Source organism: Clupea harengus, chromosome 9, assembly GCF_900700415.2.
Source record: "Clupea harengus chromosome 9, Ch_v2.0.2, whole genome shotgun sequence".
Taxonomy (NCBI): Eukaryota; Metazoa; Chordata; class Actinopteri; order Clupeiformes; family Clupeidae; genus Clupea; species Clupea harengus.
The window spans coordinates 21,041,912-21,067,002 of NC_045160.1; the positions used below are offsets into that span (position 1 = coordinate 21,041,912).

Sequence of the window (25,091 nt, forward strand, 5' to 3'; positions counted from 1 at the left end):
CACTCATTGCTTTCAGTGACAACATTAAAGTTCTTGGGAGCACTCCTTCCACATGATGGTCAGCTGAATACAGTAATCCATTCAGACAGTTCAACATTTTCAAACATAAATGACAAAAGCCTGCAATTATTTTGCCTAAGACATTGACATCTCTGCTACACAAAGCCTTGCACTACATTAAAGGAAGCTTTATCCTAATGACTTCAAAAAGCATGATCCTGGTATATGGCAAAGCACTCCTTGGCTCATTTTCTGCGAAGAACATATATCAGACCACATTTTCATTGACCGCACACCGTAACCCCCCCTACACATTTGTATTACATACAGGGTGTCCAGGTCCATTGGACCCGGGGCAAATAAAAGTGTGGAAATTGTAGGTCCTGTGTACCTTCAGTCTGTCCTCCTCCTGTCTGGGCCTGCTGTAAGTGTGTTTGTGTGTGTGTGTTTCGTGTGGTGTGTGTGTGTGTGTGTGTGTGTGTGTTGTGTGTGTGTGTGTTGTGTGTGTGTGTATGTTTGCACGCACGTGTATGTGAGTGGGCCTGCTGCAAGTTTGTGTGTGTGCGCACACGCGTATGTGTGTTTGTGTGTATATGGGCCTGCTGTAGGCTAAGTGTGTGAGAGTTTGAGTGTAAGTAAGAGTATTGTGTTTCTGCCCCTGCCGCTGATGCCATTTAGGGGCCTCTGCCCCTTTAGACAGTATATACCATCTAAACCTGCAAAATATGGTATAAAGATCTGGGCGGCCTGTGATGCGACTTCCTCGTATACTTGGAACTTACAAGTCTACATAGGGAAACCTGATGAGGATGCCCTGAGAAAAAATCAAGGAATGAGAGTTGTCCTGGACATGGCTCAGGGACTCAGTGGACACAACATCACATGCGACAATTTTTTTACGGGAGAATCTGTGGCCTGGAGCATCAGAAACCAGAGATCATCATGGACTATAATGCCACAAAAGGAGGGGTGGACAACATGGACAAGCTGGTGTCTGCCTACAGCTTCAAAAGGAGGACCCTACGCTGGCCACTGGCAATTTTCTTTAACATATTGGACATCCCGGCGTACAACGCCTTTATCACCTGGATGGCACTGAACCCGGAGTGGAAGAGAGGGAAGCTCCAGAGGATACGCCTCTTTCTCGAGGAACTGGGAAAGACACTGGTTAAACCTTAAATCCTGAGAAGACAACATGTTCTAAGAACTTCAGCCTCTGCAGCCACCGTGAGCAGGATTTAGGAGGACAATGCTGGTGCCCCATCCACCCATGTTGTGCTATGTAAACTGACCTGATTTCAAATGAAATTCAATGAAATTTAAATAAATAAAATAGTTACGAAAAACCTTACTTCATTTGTAAATGTGTTGAATTTTGTCCACTCATATGTTGATTATAATGGATTTTCTTGATTTTATATGAAAAAAAAACATAAATGTGATATACCAAAATTAAAGGGCAAATATGAACCATATTTGCTGGTAATATTGCTTCTAATTGAGACGAATTAAACTGTTTAGTATTTTAACATAAAATTGTTTGATTGTGTTGAATTAAAAACCCAAAAATACAGCGGGTCCACCAGACCCACAACACCGGCTGTGTTACAAAAGAATGAACACCACACAAGGGTTAAGTGATTGTCTGCCTTCTCAGTGTACAACAGCAAGAGATGTCACATATGATGTTCTTTGTTGATTTCTACATGCTTATATTTTCTCATGCTTATAAATTCTTTTGAGTCACAGAGATAAAGAGTAAGATTCCATTTCGCTTGCATAGCCACCTCCTCAGCTCTACCTTTTATCTTGTATTTTGTCCTTCGTGGCGTTCCCAAGATATGTGATTGTGCATTTTTCCACAGAAATTCACAGTAGGTTCATCATCAAGGCACTTTTACATCTGATGCTTCTTCCCTTTGAACTTTATGGCGCTTTATGGCCGGTGTCCTACTTCTAGATGGTGTGGGAGAGAAACACTGATTGTGTCACTGCTATTGCTCTCACCCCATGTAAACTAATGCCAGAAAAAAACAACAGGTGGTGGCGTGATCATTTATTTCATAAGCATGAAAAAGCTTTAGACTTATTCTCTGTGAATGCCACCCCAGCCAACAGGGAATACATTTAGTTCTCATGAAACAGCCTTCTGAAAGCAATGCAGGGCATGTAGACATTTCATATGTTCCCCATCTACGTAAAAGGATTTTAGTTTGTCATGCCTTGACACTTTCATACTTTCGAAAAAGATTGATCCCAAAGTGCTACCTGTGCTACTATTCAGCACAAACTCTGCCCGAGTAATCTGAGAGCAGTGAGAATGTCATTATTCCCATTTTTGTTTTAATCAACAGTAAACATATACTTTGATACATCAGACATTAAGGTCATAAATGATAATCAGTGTGGTCATTCAAGTGTGGTTTGTATGGTAAGACTGGAAACCTTTTATTTATGACAGCAACAGGCTACATATAGGGCATTAAGACATGCGGTTGTTTGCAGGTTTGTCGAGGGGGTCTTGACAGACTACTGCAAATGTGATGAAAATGTGCAGAGAGACACAGAGCTGCAGAAGTGGATCAGAGAGACATTCATTGAATGACTCCTGGGAAGGAAGAGCACAGGTGTACACAGTCAAGCTGTCTTATAGGAGTTAAAAACAGAGGTACAAGATCTCAGTCATGCTGTCTTATAGGAGTTAAAAACAGAGGTACAAGATCTCAGTCATGCTGTCTTATAGGAGTTAAAAACAGAAGTAAAAGATGTCAGAAACAGAAAATGTACAAAGCTACACAAAACACCCACGAGAGGAGCACATTTATAAGGACTAAAAGTAAAATACAGCAATGAAAAAAAAGCAGAGCACCGCCACAAGGAGGTAACACTTTTTGAATTCACCAACAAGTGATAATTAAGTGATTGTCTGCCTTGTATGGTGTTCGGGTCCGTGGGACCCATTTTCTTTTTTTATCAAAACAAAAATAATGCGATTAATTATTTTTTCAAACTCAGACTCATTGGCCTTGGCTCATTTTCTGCGAAGAACATATATCAGACCACATTTTCATTGACCGCACACCGTAACCCCCCCTACACATTTGTATTACATACAGGGTGTCCAGGTCCATTGGACCCGGGGAAAATAAAAGTGTGGAAATTGTAGGTCCTGTGTACCTTCAGTCTGTCCTTCTCCTGTCTGGGCCTGCTGTAATGTGTTATTGTTTATGGTATTCTTACTTATTGTTTTTCATGAAGTTTTCCCATTCTTATCTATGTGTTAATAGGTTTTTATTTTTATTTTAAAAGCTTTCATTTGACATTAACTTGCAAGTTTTCCTATTTTGTGAAAGCCTAACAGTTGATAAGAGGAGTTAAAGGAGTAAAATGACAATTTTTTAAGTATTTTTAATATCGCTGCACAATCATATGTGAGATGTTGCAATAGCTTAGAGTTGTATTAGTGTATTTAGGAGTAGATTCTGTATCATGTTTTCCCTAGTGTCACAGCAACCTATATAGGTTCACATTAGTTTTCCTATTAATTACACATAGCATCCTTTTTTTTCCATGTACATTTTATTTCAATGGAAGAGAAGAGTGCTCTGGAACTGTCAGTGACGCATGTATAAAATTAATTTCTAGAATTATGAAAGACCGATATCTGAGAACAGAGAGTCCACACAGTGTGGATGCGGAGTTCATTACACTGTGAGAAGGAGCTCTGCATTCTTGACGCTTGTTGTAGGGCTGACAAGTGACATATTATCAGCAGGTTACTTCCTGTTAAGAAGTTCTTACGGAAATTTTGCTTCAAACTGAGACTAGGTCAGTAGAGTTGTGGTGCAAACCACTACTGCAAAAACACTTTGCACAAAACCATAATGCACAAACAAACAACTGTGATGATGTAACAACATTTAGTATACTTTACTATTGTACATGAAGCATCCTATAACGGGTTGTCTGTATTTAACAAAAGTTGTTTCACCCACATTAGCAGAACTGTAAATCAAGAGTGGGCTGCTCTTAAGCAGTTACTTTGTAAAATGTTCAATGATAACAGTGGCAAAACTTTAGCATCCATGGGAGAATCATCAGGATTTGTATCATCTTAGTTATACTGGAGTATTTCCCCAACACCTTGGAAACAATGAGCTGATTTCAAAAACTCTCAGTAGCCTACCCTAGGTATAGCACAGACTTCTTCTGAAGTGTGATCCTTACTCTGACTAATATTAATACCGTTTCAGTAAACCACAGACTTTGCCACTTCCTGTCAGGCAAAGCTAATCGTGACAACTTCTTGAAGCCTGACAGTCTGAAAGTCTTCTCGGGAAATGCAGACCATAACTCGATAAGGTTATATACAAGTTTTTGTTCTTCAACTAAAATTAATTATTAAAGTACGCAATTGCACATTTAGTATACATCGTATTATTGTACACATGAGAGGGTTTTGAGTAGTTTAGTTATAAATGTTCTGGTTTTGCGATATAAAACACTGTAAATAAGTATGAAAACGTTGGATTGTGAATGCATTTTTAAATATTGCATATGTGCATATTACATAAATGACAGCACAACATGTGAAATACAAGTCATTGATTAGTAAAATATCAGATCTTTGCACATTTGTGCTTTGTTAAAAACATATAGCATATCTAAATCAACTCCCACTGTCCTACTAAAATGTTCTAAAGACAATGCACATGTTATCCTTGACCACACATAGCACTGCAGACATGAATTCACCTTCTCCACTGCTGGACTGTGGCATCGACCATGAGACCATCAGCCTTGTGGTTTTATGTCTCAACTTTGTTTTGTTCGTCCCCGCGCTTCTGCTGAACGTCATGGCAGCCTGGATCTCCTGGCACCTTAAGACCAAATCCTCATTTGTCGTGTACCTGAAGAACCTTGTTGTGGCCGACCTTCTGATGACTTTGATCATCCCACTGAGGGCTGGTGACCGTCTTCCCGGGTCACCATGGGGACTACAGGCGTTTAACTGTCAGTTTGGCAGTGTGCTTTTCTACCTCTGCATGTACGTCAGCGTCGTTCTGATGGGTGTCATCAGCCTCGACCGTTTCTTCAAGATCGTACAGCCTGGTGGGAAACTGTTTGGCCAGAGCGCCATTTTTGGTAAGATGGTCTCTGCGATCGTCTGGGTAGTGCTATTCAGCATAACTACCATACCCACCATGTTACTCACCAATGGGAAGCCTGCTAACAACACTGCTGAAAAGTGCATGACCATGAAGAATGATCTGGGGAAACGGTACCATAACGCGGTGACTATTTTCTGCAATATGATTTTCTTAGTTGTGTTAATTGTCATTGGATTCTGCTACACGTGCATAGCGAAGAGGGTCGTTGAGTCTAACCGAAACTCAGGGAGCACGAATGTTGAGGGGAATCGAAAGATCAAAGCCCGGGTGTTTATCGTTCTGGTGGTGTTCCTGGTCTGCTTCGCCCCCTACCACATCACACGCATCTCTTACGTCCAGCAGCAGGTGGCGAACAAGATTAACTGCTACTGGGCTGCACTGAAGAGTGCTAAAGAAATGACCTTGTGGCTCGCCACCACCAATGTCTGCCTGGACCCACTCATCTACATTTTGCTGTGCAAAGCCTTCCGGGAGAAACTGTGCGAAGTCAAGCTGCTTAGGCAATTGTTTTCCACTACAGCCCAGGTCAACAGTGAGGATACTTCTCTTTGAAAAAATGGAATACCCAGCTCACTGTGGAAATAGCTTTTCTGTATGTAAGACTGTGACTGCATTAATTATTCACATTGAAAGTCTACATTTACTAACAGTCTATGAGTGCAAGTGCTAATGCAAGTGTATTATGTCATCCAGTTGGCCTTTTGTAATAGTATTCTGCTAACCTTTTGATACGTTGTCTTGTTGAACTTTTCAACTTCTACTTTTAATGAAAAATGTCATGTCAAACTAATTATTCTATGTTACATCTGTGTGTAGATATTCTAAAGCACACATTTTCAAATGAAATACAGCTAATGTGATTTCTCAAGTATTTCTGTCACACCCAAATCAGTTATCTTCAAGCACATTTATTTATTATTACATACATGTTGGGTTGTTGTTGCTGCCGCAAGGAATTGTGGGACAATATTATTTCCTTCCTACCCTTTCAGATGGTCCAGTGTACCCTTATACTAAAGGTGATACAAAAGGAAGCACCGTTCCTAAGCATTTAGAGAATTCAACCAGCTCTTATGGCTGCCATTTAGATACTTCTGGGTCGTTTCACTCTGTTAGGATCCTTCCTAAGCTGCTGCAGGGCTGGACGATCTTGAAGAAGCGGTCCAGGCTGATGGCCCATGAGGATTATGCTGATGTTCACGCAGGTGTAGAAGACCACGCTGGCGAACCGGCAGGCGCGAAGACCCGCAACCCCAGAGCTGCGTCTGGCAACTCGTTGGCCGCCTTCAACGGCACGGTCAGGGTCATGAGCAGGTCGACCGCCACCAGGTTCTTCAGGTACACCATGAAGGTGGTCTTGGTCTTGAGCCGCAGTAGGACCCACATCACCGTGACATTCTGCACGAGTGCCGGGACAAAGATGAGGAAGTAAAAACTCGACAGCACCACAACGACCACGCTAGGACTGATGTTGCAGTTCTCCTGTCCTTGAGCTGATGTGTTGTCTTTGTACTCAGATGCATTCATCATATCTAGACAAGAGTCAAATAAAGCCAAAATGTATCTACAATAGTCTGAGAAGTCTTAGGACCTGATGAGCACAGGTTGTATTTGTATGAAAATATTTGCATATGTATGGAAAAGATCTATGTAATACATTGGAACAGAATCCTCTTATTGTTTAGTGGTAGAGAGGTCCCTGTTATTTTTGACATATTTGTATCACATATTAATTCTCTGTTCATCAGACTTATGAAACACTTAGATACAATATTCAGAGACCAGAATAGAGACTAAGGGTTCAAAATTAAGTTTAGTTGCCTTTCGTTAGCTGACGGAAATAAAACAACCTGTCTCTTGTGAAATGAGCTGCTCATGTATGTGTGTGGCTACTTGTGTATGTGTGTGCAGGGCCGGTCCTTCCTACAGGTGACATAGTCACGTCGCCCAGCAAAAAAGAAAATATATATATTATTATCATTTAAATTTTTTTTTGCTGGGCAGAGTTTGCGGCACTTTCTATATCTCCAACCAATATTTTGACAATCAAAAAAAATTATTCAACATAAGGGGAAAATGAGCCAAAAATCTAAAGAGGTAGGGGTACCACCTCGGTGTCAGAACATGCTAGCGTATTGATGGGTATGGATTGAGTGTGTGTCGAAGCAAGCGTCGAGGAAAGAGACTAGAAAGAACTATGAATTGACAAAAGCCATCCGGGGCGTAATTCAAAAAGAAGAAGAAGAGAAAGGTATGCAATTTTGATTGTATCGTCAACTTTAGCGAATTGATCATAATGTCATGTTAGCTAACGTTAGCTAGCCAGTGAAAGGGTGTGACGTTCGTTATTGCCATTCAGTCGAAACTCATCAGGCTATTTTTAGCAAAATACAGCGCAAGTTCAGCTGTACCGCAATTTGCGTAATTTTCGTTGAGTCATGAAATTGAAATTTAAGTAGAAATAACAACGTTAGTATTGGTGTAGCGAGCTAGCCAGTTTAAGCAGACCTGATTCAACTAATCAAAAAAAAAAAATGTCGGGCTGTCGAAAAATACACCAAAATGCTTATTAAAGCAGCATTAAGGAGTTTTTCCCTTGGAGCTCCCCCTTAAGGTTTGGAGGTATTTAACGTTTACTTCAGTGTCGTAAATACCCAGTTACGATAGATGCAGCCTCGCATACACTTGTATTGATGACCAGACGAAGTCAGAAACCAACAAATTATGTCAACCGATAAGGTAAGAATATTCAAAGATTTTACATAAATATGACTGCATAGTTTTATTCATTGTGATATCGGAGATGAATGCTAACATAACTAAAAGAATGACAACATTTAGTTTAGATGAAATACCGATCGCGTTTTCAGCCTATACATTGTGTGATCGAATACAATATAGTTGACAACACCAAAACGCTACATATTCATAATTTACATTGGAACATGTAATTCATTACAAGCTAGCGAAGTTAGGTTTCCAAGGTTGTAAACTTCTAAAGCTTACCTTGCGTGTGATTGACTAAGACTAACGTGTGAAATCCTTGGCGTGTGAGACACTGATTTGCATTCTAGTCTGAGACGGTCGATGACTTTTGGCATCTACTAAAATAGGGTGACCAGACGTGCTCTGTTACCCGGACAGGTCCTCTTTCGAGACCTAAAAAATGCGTCCAGCAGGGATTCCAAAAACGTCCGGGATTTTGCCTTGTCGGATATCTGTGTTTATCTGGGTCTTTCACAAACTAGTTATTACGCCCTTACAAGGTTTGCAAAGGGTATTTCCCTTACGTTCTACCTTCTTGCGCGAGCTCTGACTGTAGAGAGAACTGTCAATGGTCGATAGCCTTGTCAGTGCTGGCAGATGTACGATAATTATCCTCTAAATACGATCATTCTGAGCCTTTGGTAAATTTCGTCGCAGGGGAGGGCTATACACTACCCCTCCCCCGCAACGAAGTGTCCTCTTTTTCACAAACTAAAATCTGGTCACCCTAACTAAAACTACAAATCTCCGTGAGACAGGGATGACACTGATAAGGCTACAGCCTATTCTTTCATTAATTACATAGGCAGGGATGTACATCACAATACATCAATAATGTTTTATCGACATAGGACAGATCACAATAGCTAACGTCAAAGACAGTAGAAACAGTTTATTATAACACTGTATTAGCTAAATTCGAAAGGATAATTCATGCATGGCTAATGGTGTATGAGGTTTGGATGTCAAGTTTTTTTCTATGGTTTTATTGCAGGAATCGACGTCATTGTCAACATCTGCCTCTTCTGAGGTAGAGACCTTTACATTGGTGCACCTGCAGTAATTGCAGGGAGATGGAGACCAAGAAAGGCTCTGCTGCCGCCAGGCCCCTGAAAACTCTGTCAGCAGCATGGCACATATGCAGTTATATGTTCTTGACCCGTGCGTTTTACGGCTGGCATGGGCTGCATGGAACGATGTGTTTGCTGTTGATGACGAACAGGAACCAGGGGTGGAGCAGCGACAGTACAGACATGCGGCATACCGCCAATTTGTACTGTGGCAGCATGGCCGCTTGGGTGAAGGCAATAGGGTTATTATTCCGAGCTGCTGCGTTTGGAAGATAAGAACTGCATTTCCTGACCCCTTGGGTCAATATGTTGGCTTCAGGGTGCACCGTTTGGTGTAAATAGTTTTGTTATTTATGTTCAATGTCAAAACATGTACAGTTTGATGTTCATTGTTTTTTATTTACATATAAATAAAAAAATATTTCTTTTTACGACTCTTGAATTATTTGCAAATTATTTACATACACAGCTATGAAAGAATGGAATAGTTTAGAATTCACTTTGGGCACCACCCTCTCCCCGTGAAACCTGAGCCGTGACAAGTTCAAATGTGGATGGAGGCTGCGTTGCGGCAAGCAAACCCAAGCGCCTGGGATCATCAGGCCTTAGACCCTGTATTCTGGGAAGGCCCATTCCACTTCCCAGCCTCTCAGCAAGGATGGCCTTCTGCAGGTCTGGAATGTAATGGTAGCCTTTGCTCTCCTTCAACACATATACATTCCAGTGCTCGGACTTCTTGTTGAAGTACTGTCTGTACCTAGTAAAGTAAAGTAATTGCACAATTCCACAACTGTTTTAGGTAAGAACTAATGAATTATTTTTTGGTAGTACACTACTGTTATAGCAAAGCTTACATTCGGTGTCCATCCTTGCCACGTGCAGGAATGCGGTGGTTGTGATAGTTGTAATCAATTGCTGCAAGCAATGTCTGGGTTTTGTAAACAGGGGGGCTGTAGGCAAACCGCTTTCCTGCATACATGAGTATGTGGTTTTAGAAATTCTCCAAATCTGAAGTTGTCCTGAAAAACACATACATAACCCGAAAGGCCCAGTCAGTGACACACTTCTCACCACTAGATGCTACTCCAGGAAAAGTATCAGATGAGGCTTCATTTCAATTTCAATTATAATGTGCTTAGCAGTCAGGCCTAAGCAGCTGATTTTGCACACAAAACAAACATGGAAAATCACCCAGAGTTATACAATTATTGTATTGGTAATGGTTCTACAAGACAGACAAAAAAAGTTCTGAAATATGATCATAAGTGCAAATGTATGACAAATACTAGCATTTGCATAACTATAGGGGCATACCTGAAACTTTTTGTTGTTCTGGAGTTTCTTGTATGTCCTCACCTGGAGGATTGGGTGTTGCCACATCAAGCACGGCTTTATCCATGCTTATCTCCAGGAGTTGGTTGATGTTGGCAGTCATAGCTGGGGCACTGCAAAGCAGCAAGATATGTACATAGAATCAATTTGAAGATCAAAAAGGAACAACTGCATCATGTTCTCCTAAAACGTTGTCTTCTCCTGAAAGACCAAAATATTTGTGATTGCACCCTTCAACATAGCAGTAGTTCAACCTGAAATGCAACTAGAAACTGAAACATACCGTAGATGAAGAAAAGGACTATAGTCTTCATCAGAGCTGTCCCAATCTTCTTCCAAGCCCTTCTGATTAGGATCCTCCCAGCAATCATCCATGTCAATACTGTAAATAAAAATGATTTACAAAACACACACACCCACCCACAACACCATAAACTTGAAGCACAAAAGAACACGAACTAAGATGGTTTCATGTGCAAGACTTACATGCTATTCCTCATATAATTCGCCTCCTCCTCATCCAGAGAGTCATGCTGCTGCTCTTCAGCAATGCTCAAGGAGTGCATGCTGTGAATATAAAACGAATCTAAATAAATATATTCATCAACAAAACAATGCATTACGGTCGCAGTTGTAAGACGAACTCACCTAGATTCTAGCACACCAATCGCTTCGGTTTCTTTGCCCAACGGTTGAACACCTTGCATAGCGAATTATTTGTCCCTGATTCAAAAGATAAATAAGTCAGTCACAACTTACAATGTCCTGCATGGCTGGTTTAGAAACGCAGTTCTAAGATACATACCCATCTCGGTCGGACTCTTCTGAAATACTAGATACAGGCGGCGGTGGTGGCTGTGCATGTCCCTTGCTGGGAGTAGACATTCCCTACCGCTTTGATAGAAAGAACCAATTCAGTATGTTTGCCGCTACATCTTTATATATGTTTTCACAAATCACGGCATTCAAGTCAGGTAACACACAAGTAGCATACTAAGCTAACGAAACATGAACCACAGACCAACTGGCTGTAAGGGAATGCTAACAGACAAAGTCAACTATCGCTAAATTCCTTGGAAATATCTGGAATATCCTGAGACTAGTGGAGCTTGGGTGGCAAGTTAGCCAGATAGCGATCACAATAACATTACAAGAAGTGTATACGACGTTATTACTAGCTACTCGATTATTACTAGCATCATTGTCCAAGCGTGTTATATAACAAGATGGTCTGATATCGCTAACGAGATGTCTTGATAGCGGCTAAGCTAGGGTGACCAGACGTCCTATTTACCCGGGAGGACAAGTCCTCTTTTACCTGGACAAAAAAGAGGACGTAAACCTAGGCATCAATGTCCAAAAGTGTTATAATAGGGTGACCATATTTGAGTTTGTGAAAAAGAGGACACTTCGTCGCAGGGGAGAAGGCAGGGTATGCTAGTGTTTAGCATGCTGGACCCCGCACCCTCCCCCAGCGACGAAGTCCTCTTTTTAGAAAACTAAAATCTGGTCACCCTAAAGCCTAGCAAAACCTATTGGAATGTGCTTTCCTCGAGTATGACAAACTAGCGAGTCAACAACTTTGATAAACACAGTCAAACATCAAGCAAGAGACAGTACAAACTACTTACTAATCCAGCAGAAAGATGGCTAGCTGTGAATCGAACTTGTATCCAAATGGTGTCTTCAGCTCTCTCCAACAAGTAAAAGCTGTTCCGATTGTGACCCTAGTCCGATCTCTGCTCTGTCGGGCCTCTCTTTTCTCTTCTTTGCTCATCAGACATTGTCTTCTTCTGTTTCTTTGGTGCGTTCTCCATGATGAATACTGATGAGACTTCGCTGGCTTCTCGTTTATACTGTAGCTGCGAGCGTGGACTGGCACTATATGACATTGCGTAATCACTGCCAGAAAGCAGGTCGAAGTACATCCGCCCCCAGATCGGGCGGCCTCAGAATCCTACATAGCGGAGTTATTTCCCCACAGACCCCCGATGGCAATGGCGGAGGCGCAAATCGCCATATTAAAAGTCATTGTAGCGGCACAATTTTTTTCAAGCTGTTATTTTAAGGTACAATTGTTGCATACTGTTACTTTAACTCAATAAGCTGGCCCAGGAGTTGTAAAATGTACCTTACTGGCCATCAGTGGTCTGGCTGAAATCAGTATTAACAGAGCTGCCAACTCTCACGGTTTCGCCGTGTGACACACGCTTTTGCATGTTTTCACACGCACTCATGCCACACATCCAATTTCTCACGGCAAAAAAAAAATCTGATTTTGGGCCAAGACGCGTTTGTTACTTTTCAAACTCCCCGAGGGTAGCTGGCGCTAAGGCGCGCATCTGTAACCCTATTCGCTGCATAGACATCTTTAGATCATCTTAAGATGTCTATGCAGCGAATAGGGTTACAGAACGCGTCTCGGCCCAAAATCAGATTTATTTTTTTGCCGTGAGAAATTGGATGTGTGGCGTGAGTGCGTGTGAAAACATGCAAAAGCGTGTCTCTTACGGCGAAACCGTGAGAGTTGTCAGTTCTGAACTCTCACGGTTTCGCCGTAGAGGGTTTGTGGTAGTCCTTCCAACAGTGAGCTTCTGGTGGATTTCTTGCCCTATGTATGCCCTGATATTTCTGCATCAGAATGTTAAACCATTTATGTTAACCTGATATGCTGAAAAAGTTGAACATTGGGTTCACAACCAGGGCTAAACTTAACAGATATCTTGATGAGGGTGACATCACACCACGGCAGGTGGATTCATTCCATGAAGATCATGTGTTTCCTAACAAGTGCTGTGGGCTATGCACTTAAGAAGCTGCCAATGGAAGAGCCACTGATCAAACATGTATAATTTGTAGATGTGCGGCAGAGGGCTGAAAGTGGCATTGAAGATGTCCTGTACTTTGTTGAAAGGTTAGTTTTTTTCTTTAATTATTGTCTTAGCTAAAATGCTTATGATGAGGTATGTTCACTCCTAAACTGCACATGAGTTATTCTTATATGGCTTTTCCTCAAAGATGTGTATGAACTGCGGCTGGTTGATGACAATATAACTATCACTAACCACCTGTAACTCTACTTTCATAAATAGGTTTCCCCATCTCCTCCCATACCATGGGCCAGAGGAGCATGACCACCTGGGTGAGGAGTTTCTGAATTATCAGACCATGCCAACAACCTTCCCTTCAGGACGAAACTGAGATGGAAAGCTTCTGGGCTGGAATGGCAACACGGAAACATAAGGTATACATTTTTTTTGTCTTTCTTTTTGGTAGGTGTGGCTTGGCTACATATGTTGCTTTTATTGATGCATGCATATATTGTGTCATACATGATGCAAACTATGCATGTTGTATCTGAACTTTGTTACAGTACACTTACAGTATTAATCAAAACAAAATATGGTATGTTTTTCCATTTTGTTCTTGGTTCATTTTCCATAGGTGACAGGACCCAAAGATTTTGAGAGGCTTGCTGCCGTTGCCAAGCTGGTCCTGGTGTTGCCCCATTCGAATGCAGATGCTGAGAGGGTGTTTTCAGTTGTGGGACTGAACAAAACTGACCAGAAATAGCCTGGCATTGGATGGCACCCTGTCCTCAATAATGGCCATAAAGATGGCCGACCTGGAGCCCTGTTTCAGATGGGAGCCCCCCTCAGAGGTCATCAGGGCCTCCAAGAAGGCCACAGGCCAGTACAACCTTGCCCACAGATCTTAGAAAATTACTAACCAGCTTCTGATCTGCATCTGATACCTCATTTTTAATTATTTTTGTCATGTGTTGATCCATTGTATTGCTTAAAAAGGCTACTGTATAAGCACTTTATTTGTTGCACTTTTTTGTTTGATGGAACATGTGGTTGGAGGCTTTGAATAATGAAAAATATTTCTCCCTAACTAATGTTGTGTAATTTTTTGCTCTAAAGTGCTCTTTAGACTACATTTATTAACAATATAGGTTAGGTTTCAGTTAAGAATTAGTTGAATACCATTGTAATCAAAATGTCAATCAACCTACCTTGGTCAAATCTTAAACACAGGTCTATTAATTAGGCTATATTGTGGCACATAGACCAAATATTGTGAGCATAAAAGCGATCTGATTGGCCGGATCAACGCATTCCGACGGAACCGTTTGCATGCTCTGTTACACTGAATCACGCACCCTCCACCTACGACATCCCCAGCAGCACCTCGATCATTAACACCTGCATTCTAATTACACACACCTGGCACTCGCATATTAGAGGCTTCTCACTCCCCACGCTCCGTTGTCTGGTCTCACATCACGATTTACCTGCCGTGATAAGGAAACACAGACGGGGAATAAGAGCTGGTGCAATCGTGAAGGAAAGGAGGGAGAAAAATAGGACTGCCCTCGGTAGTCATGGGGAACGACGGCCACACCGTTTCTCAGGTAAGATCAGTGGCCAGAGATACCTGTATTGAATTTGCTGGCATTGCAACTAACGTGGATCTCCCTGCTGGATATGGGCGAGTCATCGGAAAGCCGTGGGGAGCGAGGAGAGTGGTCGGGTGGCTGCAGTCTGCGTACCGATCGAGCCATGGAGGATGGAGAGGAATCCTGATCCTGGGGAGGCGGTGACTGTCAGCACTGGAGGCCCGAGCTGGTGGAGCGGTCCCGGAGAGGAGACGGCTTTCAACGCGGCAAGAGATCCAGGGAGCGACAATGGACAGAGAACTGAAGCAGCTCGACTTTCGCTGCTCAGCGCCATACCCGGAGCGGTGGGATCATGCGATGAAACTGATAAACCCGCAGTTCACTGTTCTAGGCCTACATTAGTTACCAGTCGCATACATAGAGCTATAATCAAGCAACGCAAATGGAATATCTTTAAAACTGTCAATGACTCTAAAACTTATTTGGGATGCTAGTAGCAAACCCAAAGGACTCTTAGGTGGTCATATAAAAACATTAGAAGTATTATCTCTAAATGTGAACAAGTTCAGCATCTCTTACACGAGTCAAATATCGATTATTTAACGATGTCGGAATCATGGTTACATGAAAATTCGCCCAATGCAGCCATAACTGTGCCAGGTTTCAAGATATTTAGAAATGATCGAAAACATGGTAAAGGTAGTGGCGTTTTGTGTTATGTAAACGATTCAATTAGCTGCAATGAAATATTATTCACAAACTGTGATTTGGAGTGTCTGGGTCTAAATATGGTACCGTCTCCAGAAATGTCTTTCACCCTGTAGCGAAGGGAGAGCGTGGTCACCCCACCCGGACTCAAACCCGGGTCTACAGGGTGCCAAACATGCACTCTGACCGCCACACCAAAGAGCCCGGCTCAATGGCATGGCAGCCAGAGAGCATATTCAACCGTAGGGACGATCACATCGTCACACTGCCCTCACCTTCGGGAAGCGCACCCATGCGCTTCACGTACACAGACATCCCTCACGCATACACCAATCATGCTTCTCCCATCCAGAGCACCCCACACACACAAGTGCTTCACAAGTGCTTTACCCAACCATGGGGTCCTTCACACGGGGTCAACATTCCTGGGGGTCCCTCACACAATGTTCACGGGTGCGCCTCCGATGACCTCACAGCAGGGCATCCCACTTCTGACACAAGTTTTTGATGTTCAAGTTTTTGATGTTCAACTGAAATTAATTATTAAAGTACACAATTGCACATTTAGTATGCATTGTATTATGGTACACATCAGAGGGATTTTAGTACTTGAGTTTAGTTATAAGTGTTTTAGTTTTGCGATACAAAACACTACAAATTAAGTAAGAAAGCGTACATGACAGCACAGCATGTGAAATACAAGTCATTGATTAGTAAAATATCAGATCTTTGCACATTTGTGCTTTGCTAAATACATATAGCATATTCAAATCAACTCATACTGTCCTACAAAATAAAGACAATGCACATGTTATCCTTGACCACACATAGCACTGCAGACATGACTTCACCTTCCCCACTGCTGGACTGTGGCATCGACATTAAGACCATCAGCCTTGTGGTTGTATGTCTCAACTTTGTTCTGTTCGTCCCCGCGCTTCTGCTGAACGTCATGGCAGCCTAGATCTCCTGGCACCTTAAGAACAAATCCTCATTCGTTGTGTACCTGAAGAACCTCATCGCGGCCGACCTTCTGATGACTTTGATCATCCCACTGAAGGCTGCCAGCGAGATTCCCCGCAAGCGTTCCGTGCGTTTGCGTGCCAGTTCAGCAGCGTGGTCTTCTACCTCTCTATGTACATGAGTATGATACTAATGGGACTCATCAGCCTCGACCGCTTCTTCAAGATTGTTCAGCCCGCTGGGAAACGGCTCGGCCACAGTGCCCTGTTTGGCAGGGTGGTTGTCATCACTATCTGGGTTCTCTATGTCAGCATAAATACCATACCCACCATGGTACTCACCAGTGAGAAGCCTGCGAACGGCACTGCTGAGCTGTGCATGGCCATGAAGAATGACCTGGGGAAACGGTACCATAAAGCGGTAGTTATTGAGGGCAATGTGATTTTCTTTACTGTGTAAGTTGTCATTGGATTCTGCTACACGTGCATAGCGAAGAAGGTCATTGAGTCGTACCGAAACTCAGGGAGCTCTAATGTTGAGGGGAAACGAAAGATCAAAGCCCGGGTGTTTATCGTTCTGGTGGTGTTCCTGGTGTGCTTCGCCCCGTACCACATCACGTACTTACGTCCAGCGGCAGGTGGCGAACAAGATTAACTGCCACTGGGCCTCACTGAAGGTTGCTAAAAGCCTCACCTTGTGCCTCGCCACCACCAATGTCTGCCTGGGCCTACTCATCTACATTATGCTGTGCAAAACCTTCCGGAAGAAATTGTGCGAAGTCAAGCTGATTGGTCAGTTGTATTCCACTACAACCCAGGTCAACAGCGATACTTCTCTTTGAAAAAGTGGAATACCCAGCTCACTGTGGAAATAGCTTTTCCGTAAGTAAGACTGTATTAATGACTCAGTTTGCGTGATTGAAAGTGTACATTTCCTAACAGTGTATGAGTTCAAGAGCTAATGCAAGTGTATTATGTCAGCCAGTTGGCCTTTTGTAGTAGTATTCTGCTGACCTTTTCTTTGTGGATTTGTTGAACTTCTGAAGTAAATTTGTTAAACTTCTCACTTCTCACCCGAATCAGTTCTCTTCAAGTATTTATATTAAATGCATTTATTTAGGTTTGGTTTCTTTCATTTGCAAAGGTTTGCATTTGCTCTCTAATCTTTCAACTGAAACGGTCTCATATTAAACACCACTGTGGAGCCTTCTGGAGGTGTTGGGGGCCTAATTCAATGAAACACTGATGACGGAAGGTGCCTGCTTGACAACATTCGGTGTTGTGGCTGTCACCAGCCAGGGGGGTATTCGTCGTAGCTCGCTAAGCGGTTTAGCAAGCTAATTTTCAGGCTAAGATAAAAAATGCCCCTCTTTTTGGTTCGTGGAAGCAACTTTTGATAAATCACCATAGTTACATATCAATTAGCGCTAACCTGCTCCAGGGCAGGCTAACTTAAGTGTAGCTGGATAAGCTTGCCACACCCCCGGAAAAAGGAGGGATCCCATTGACCAAGGACTGATATTAGATAGTTACATTAGCGGAGGGAGAGAGTTCTTTGCGATCGCCAAGATCCATTATTCTTGTATGAGCGCTACCGATTCAGCCGACAAGGAATCATTAATTTATAAGACCTTCTCGAGTCATTTATTGCAAACACCACAGTCGAACATTGACTGTCTTGCGCTTTTTTGCGAGTGGTACATTTTTGTAGTGTCGGTGATGCGGAGAACAAAGCACTCATAATTATATGAGCGTTATTAGTACACCATAGCATATCATTACTGTAGAAAATGATTAAGGTGGACTCATGATAAGCATAGAGAGAAATACAGACAATTTATTTTCACTGCTTCAATTTATTGCATTTAGTCATTTAACATACGATTTTATTCAAAGCGACTTACAAGAAAATGTAAAACCATATCGAGGAAGGAGGTGAGGAGATTGGAACTTGCAACCTTGCAGTTCCGAACCGGTAGAGGGATCCTCTGTACCAGTTGACACTTGCCATCAGGCATTCATACATAGATATTACCCTATAAACATCCCATCACACCTTGCTCTCACAGCGGTGGCGGTGTTGAATTTTGCCATGATTATGGTCTTGTATTCTTCATAAGCGTTCATGTTCATCTCCTACTCGCCAGCGGAGAAAAAAAGAGCCCTTTTCTTTGAGTTTAGAACCATAATACCATTAGAAAATCATGGTTTTGGTGATCGACCTTTCCTGCCTTTTGAAGTAGGACGTGCACGCGCAAATGCCATGATAAGTTTAGCCTGGTTGAAATTAACCACATGATTTGGATGCGGATGAGCCGTTAACGAACCGATATTTGCTGTTCTCAACCAGCTCGCTAATCTTAACGGGCTAAAAGGCCAATTGATTAACTTAGCTTCAACCCTACGACAAACGGGCCCCAGTTGTTTATTTATTGTTTATTTAGAAGGATCCCCATTAGCTCTACCCTAAGACAGAGCTACTTTTAGTGGGGTCCACATATAAAACTTACATACAGATATCAAACATTTAAAACATACATTACAATACCAATATCTAACATTTAAAACATACATTACATTACAAGTATCAAAAGTTAAAATACATAAAAATAATGATCATACAATTTTACATTACAAATATCAAAAAATAATATAGTGGTTATGCAATTTTACCTTTGTCATGATATAAAACACTGATATATCCAATTCCATAGAAGCGAAAACTGCAAACCATGTAAGAGAGTACTACACATTTATGTACACCATCTGGTGTCACAAGTACGCTGTACCCAAGTGTTTCATTATTTGCTTTTTGAACATACATTTACTTGTCACATTTATAATTTCTGTTGGTAGTAGGTTACATGACTTCATGGCTCTGTATTCCACAGTGCGTTTAAGAAAATTGGTATTAGCTCTGGGGAGTGAAAACCTACTCTCTATTGCGCGTCTAGTGGCATAGTTATGTGAGGCTACATTGTTATTTAGTTGCCTATACTGAGCTGCTGGTGTTTTAGACTGCAAGAGGCGCCATGTTGACAAAAGAAGTGCAGCCGCCATCCTGTCTTCAACTTGTAGCCAGTGGAGACTGGCATGCACACTCTGTATGCTGGTTCTGTAAGGACACTGTAGAGCAAAGCATGCAGCCTTGTTTTGTGCAAGCTGTAATCTATTCAGGTCTTTCTTGGTGGCATTTGGCCATACTATCTGGCAATAATCAGCTGTGAAAGTTGTGCATCGTTATTGTAATGTGCTGTCTGAAAATATCTGTTTTTTTTTTTTTTACCTTTTTTTAGTTTTTGTTTATTGTATTTTTACATATTATTTTTCTTGCTGTTTTCCCATTCTTATCTATGTGTTATTAAGTTTCGTCTCACTTTAATCTGTTTTTCATGACAGTTGTGATTTTCCTCCTTTGTAGTTTTTGCATAAATGTATGCTGCTTTGAAAATAATTATGTAATTTAATAAATCATCCAAAAAAACCTATCTGACCTAGGCAGCTCAAACCAAATGTAGCACTGAGGAACTGAAAAAGTGAGTTTTTTATAATATGACCCATGACCCCTCGAAGTGAAGTGGTTAGTCAAGAGAAGTGGCAAATCCGTCTCTCTCCTCCCCAACTTCTATTTGGAACATCTTTTGTCTTATAATGAAAATTACAATGGTCAGATTAATACGTCTGCAAACTGCATATATACATTGTATTTGCATGAGGGATTGTAGTTGTATGTGTGTAACTGATAGGAGGAGTAGACAAAGAAACAAATGGTATTCTAAATTTAAATCTAAATGCTGATTATGCTGATTTACCAAAAATGATAAGAGGAGTTAAAGGAGTAAAATGTTTCAAGTATTTTTAATACCGCTGCACAATCACATGTGAGATCTTGCATGAGCTTAGAGTTGCATCAGTGTATTTAGGAATAGATTCTTTATCATGTTTTCCCTAGTGTCACAGCGCCCTCTATAGGCTTACTTCAGTTTTCCTATTTATTCTTACATAGTGTTGTTGTTCAATTCCTTTCCCCCCCTGTACATTTTCTTTTAATGGAAGAGAAGAGTGCTTTGGAACTGTCAGTGACGAATGTCATTTCCCCCCAAAAATGTGTTGAATTACTATAATTATAAAAGACGATATCTAAGAACAGAGAGTCCACATAGTGTGGATGAGGAGTTCATTACACTGTGAGAAGGAGCTCTGCATTCTTGACGCTTGTTGTAGGGTTGACAAGTGGCATATTATCAGCAGGTTACTTCCTGTTAGGAAGTTCTTACGGAAATGTTGCTTTAAACTGAGACTAGGTCAGTAGAATTGTGGTACAAACCACTAATAATGTACAAACAAACAACTGTGATGATGTAACAACATTTAGTATCCTAAACTATTCTACATGAAGCATCCTATAATAGATTGTCTATATTTTCACTCGACTGACTACCTAACACTTGCCGGTGTATTCAAAATATTCAGATAAAAAGCACTCAGGCTTGTTGCTGCTGGTGTGCATGTTGTTTTGGGGTGGGATGGACTCAAATTCAACATGAACATTTCAGCTACGCTACATGTTAAATCAAGGAGGCTAATTTAAAAGGTAGTCTACACGCAAAAATGATTAATGCTGTAGCAACACTTTTTACAGAGCAGTATTGAGCAACATGTAACAGTATTGAGCAACATATTACACTCTACTCTGCCTACTTGTAAGCCTACTGTCTTTGTAGCCTATGCCTTTTAGCCATGCCACACATATCACAAGGTTTGACTTCCCTGTCAAAAGTTGTTATCTTTTTCACCCACATTAGCAGAACTGTAAATCAAGAGTGGGCTGCTCTTAAACAGTTACTTTGTAAAAATGTTCAATGATAAAGTGGTGAAACTTTAGCATCCATGGGAGAATCATCAGGATATTTATCATCTTAGTTATACTGGAGTATTTCCCCAACACCTTGAGAAAAAATTAGCTGATTTCAAAAACTCTCAGTATCCTACCCTAGGTATAGCACAGACTCTTCTGAAGTGTGATCCCTACTCTGGCTAATGTGAACACTGTTTCAGTAAACCACAGACTTTGCCACTTCCTCTCATGCAAAGATAATCGTGACAACTTGTTGAAGCCTGACAGTCCAAGAAGCTCCTTGGTAAACGGTAAGGTTATGTAAGTTTTTGTTGTTCAACTGAAATTAATTATTAAAGTACCCAATTGCACATTGAGTAGGCATCATCTTATGGTACACATCAGAGGGTTTTGAGTAGTTTAGTTTAGTTATTAGTGTTTTAGTTTTGCGAAACAAAACACTATAAATAATTATGAAAACACTGGATTGTGAATGCATTTTTAAATATTGCATATGTGCATATTGCGCATTTGAAATACAAGTCATTGATTAGTCAAATATCAGATCTTTGCACATTTGTGCTTTGCTAAAAACATATAGCATATTTAAATCAACTCCTACTGTCCTATAACGTTTTCTAAAGACAATGTTATCCTTGACCACACATAGCACTGCAGACATGACTTCATCTTCTCCACTGCTGGACTGTGGCGTCGACCTTGAGACCATCAGCCTTGTGGTTTTATGTCTCAACTGTATTTTGTTCGTCCCCGCGCTTCTGCTGAACGTCATGGCAGCCTGGATCTCCTGGCACCTTAAGACCAAATCCTCATTCGTCGTGTACCTGAAGAACCTTGTTGTGGCCGACCTTCTGATGACTTTGATCATCCCACTGAGGGCTGGTGACCGTCTTCCCGGGTCACCATGGGGACTACAGGCGTTTAACTGTCAGTTTGGCAGTGTGCTTTTCTACCTCTGCATGTACGTCAGCGTCGTTCTGATGGGTGTCATCAGCCTCGACCGATTCTTCAAGATTGTACAGCCTGGTGGGAAACTGTTTGGCCAGAGCGCCATGTTTGGTAAGATAGTCTCCGCGATCGTCTGGGTAGTGCTATTAAGTATAAATACCATACCCACCATGGTACTCACCAATGAGAAACCTGCTAACAACACTGCTGAGCTGTGCATGGCCATGAAGAATGATCTGGGGAAACGGTACCATAACGCGGTGACTATTTTCTGCAATATGATTTTCTTAGTTGTGTTAATTGTCATTGGATTCTGCTACACGTGCATAGCGAAGAGGGTCATTGAGTCGTACCGAAACTCAGGGAGCTCTAATGTTGAAGGGAAACGAAAGATCAAAGCCCGGGTGTTTATCGTTCTGGTGGTGTTCCTGGTCTGCTTCGCCCCCTACCACATCACACGCATCCCTTACGTCCAGCGGCAGGTGGTGAACAAGATTAACTGCCAATGGGCCTCACTGAAGGTTGCTAAAAGCCTCACCTTGTGGCTCGCCACCACCAATGTCTGCTTGGACCCACTTATCTACATTTTGCTGTGCAACGCCTTCCGGAAGAAATTGTGCGAAGTCAAGCTGCTTAGGCAATTGTTCTCCACTACAGCCCAGGTCAACAGCGAGGAAACTTCTCTTTGAAAAAGTGGAATATCCAGCTCACTGTGGAAATAGCTTTTCCGTATATGAGACTGTGACAGCATTAATGACTCACTCTGGGTGATTGAACGTGTACATTTCCTAACAGTCTACGAGTGCAAGAGCTAATGCAAGTGTATTATGTATCATCACTTATATATCATCTGTATAAATATTCTAAAGCACACTTTTTTAAACGAAATACAGCTAATGTGATTTCTCAAGTAATTTTGTCTCGCCCGAATCAGTTCTCTTTAAGTATATTTATTCATCATCACATACATACCGGTATATATGGATTATTGACGTGGGTCAAGTTGATCGGTTGTTTGGGTTGTTGTTGCTGCCGCAAGGAATTGTGGGACGATATGATTTCCTACCCTTTCAGATGGTCCAATGTCCCCTTATACTAAAGGAGATACAAAAGGAAGCAATGAAGCACTTTTCCTAAGCATTTAGAGAATTCAACCAGCTCTCATCATGGCTGTCATTTAAATACTTCCGGGTCGTTTCACTCTGTTAGAAACCTTCCTAAGCAAAAAAGACTATACAAACGGAGCCTTATTCTGATGATAAATGATAAATGTTGTGCTTTTTCGAACAATCCCCCAATCTGTTGTTTTTGTACCATTATTAAGAGGTCTAAACTCTAAAATGCGACACAATTTAATACAGGAGGATAACATAAAACAATTGTCAGTCACAGTAAAATGGAATATATCTCATTAATACAGGGTATATCAAATATTATATGCACCAGGTGACATCAATATTAATCTGTTTACCTCTATGGGCCTGTCTCAGTGCACTGTTCACTGTTCATGATCAAAGAATGTATTAATCAATTGCTTTGTATTAATGAATGCCTTTGTACGAATCATGCGCGTATGTGTGCGGGAACATGGCTTTTCTGTGCTCCTATGTGTAACTTAGATTATTAAGTGCTGACGCCACTTAGTCAGCTTGTGTGTGTAAGCTACATGCGTAAAAGAAGGAACTTTCTGTCCATGTCTGGATGAGGTCAGTGGTAATAAGAAGGGTTGAACTGCGTGACAGACAGTACAGCCGGGATGACACAAAAGGACTTTAGTCGCGTGTGTCTGTTTCTGCTGACGTGATATAATTATGGCGTCAGAGTTAGATTAATCTTAACGTATATACACCCTGTGTGATGTTTGTGAAATTGCTTCACTCTCATCCTTGCGCTGTGAGTGAGCCCGACAATTATTGTCGAATAAATATACTTGCTCTGCTACTCCGGAGTCCTGAGGTAACTTGAGTGAATTTTCACCTAACACATCTCTTACTAAAAAGTCTAGCATTCAGTTTCATTTCATACTACTGAGTGCCTGAGGAGAGTTCCACCGTTTCTCTCACAGCCCATTGGCAGCCTCTCTATCAATTCTGGTGGATGTCACATTATAGAAAAGCATGACTAGAAGCACCGTATGATGCGAGAAACTCAAGACCTGATCACAAACAGCATCAGGAGGCAACTATGAGTTCCAAAATCCAGACAGATCTCTCTAATTTGGTTTTACAGCACACATCTGGCCATGAGTGCCACTGACCCTGTGAATTTAATTTGAGCGTGTGAATTTGTGGCTATGCCATGAACATCTAGATCATACATGTGTGCTACGTGGCTAACTGACATCTAGATCATACCTGTGTGCTACTACGTTGCTAACTGACATCTAGATCATACCTGTGTGCTATGTGGCTAACTGACATTGACAAATGCTGACCAGAACAAAATGATAATGATATATAAAAACATCTTGCTAACCCATGTTGTTTTAGTATGACCAAGGATGATATTCAAATGTCACATTAAAACAAGAGACTTATGTCATAACAACACCACTCACTTTACAGAAGAAATAAGATCCCTTAACTTCAAGCCATGACAGCCTATATTGGATTACGAGTGCATCAGTGAAGCTAACATGTCCTACAAATAACTCAGGGATAAACAGGAAATATGTTGGCTAAACTACTAGGGTAGATAGTATAAATTAATAAAGCCATGGATTTTTAGATCCACATTTCATTTTCTTGTTTGGCCGTCTGAGGTTTATGTTACAAATTTGAATTGCAAGCTGTGAAACTGAAGATGAAGGGCCGTGCCCACTGTGTCCAGCAATCACATGAATCCACTCAGCTTTGGCATAACCTGCTGAAACTA

General features: G+C 41.5%; 2 protein-coding genes and 1 long non-coding RNA gene across 3 annotated transcripts; 2 read left to right on the forward strand and 1 right to left on the reverse strand.

The window, feature by feature from the left end:
• Nucleotides 1–4,745: 4,745 nt before the first annotated feature.
• On the forward strand, nucleotides 4,746–5,723 carry LOC116221757 (P2Y purinoceptor 13-like). Its single transcript, XM_031572895.1, has one exon. The coding sequence runs from the start codon at nucleotides 4,746–4,748 to the stop codon at nucleotides 5,721–5,723; it is 978 nt and encodes a 325-aa protein (XP_031428755.1).
• Nucleotides 5,724–11,010: 5,287 nt separating this feature from the next.
• LOC116221949 lies at nucleotides 11,011–12,396 on the reverse strand. Its single transcript, XR_004164371.2, has 3 exons — nucleotides 11,971–12,396; nucleotides 11,145–11,233; nucleotides 11,011–11,062 (listed from the first exon to the last, which is right to left on the reverse strand). It is a non-coding gene; the product is annotated as an uncharacterized LOC116221949 (long non-coding RNA).
• Nucleotides 12,397–21,928: 9,532 nt separating this feature from the next.
• LOC116221758 (P2Y purinoceptor 13-like) lies at nucleotides 21,929–22,906 on the forward strand. The gene has a single exon (XM_031572896.1). It carries the CDS (start codon nucleotides 21,929–21,931, stop codon nucleotides 22,904–22,906), a length of 978 nt encoding a protein of 325 aa, XP_031428756.1.
• Nucleotides 22,907–25,091: the final 2,185 nt, after the last annotated feature.

Excerpts from the sequence above, each read along its gene's own strand:
- LOC116221757 (XM_031572895.1), top strand. The coding sequence starts at position 4,746 with ATGAATTCACCTTCTCCACTGCTGGACTGTGGCATCGACCATGAGACC.
- LOC116221758 (XM_031572896.1), top strand. The coding sequence starts at position 21,929 with ATGACTTCATCTTCTCCACTGCTGGACTGTGGCGTCGACCTTGAGACC.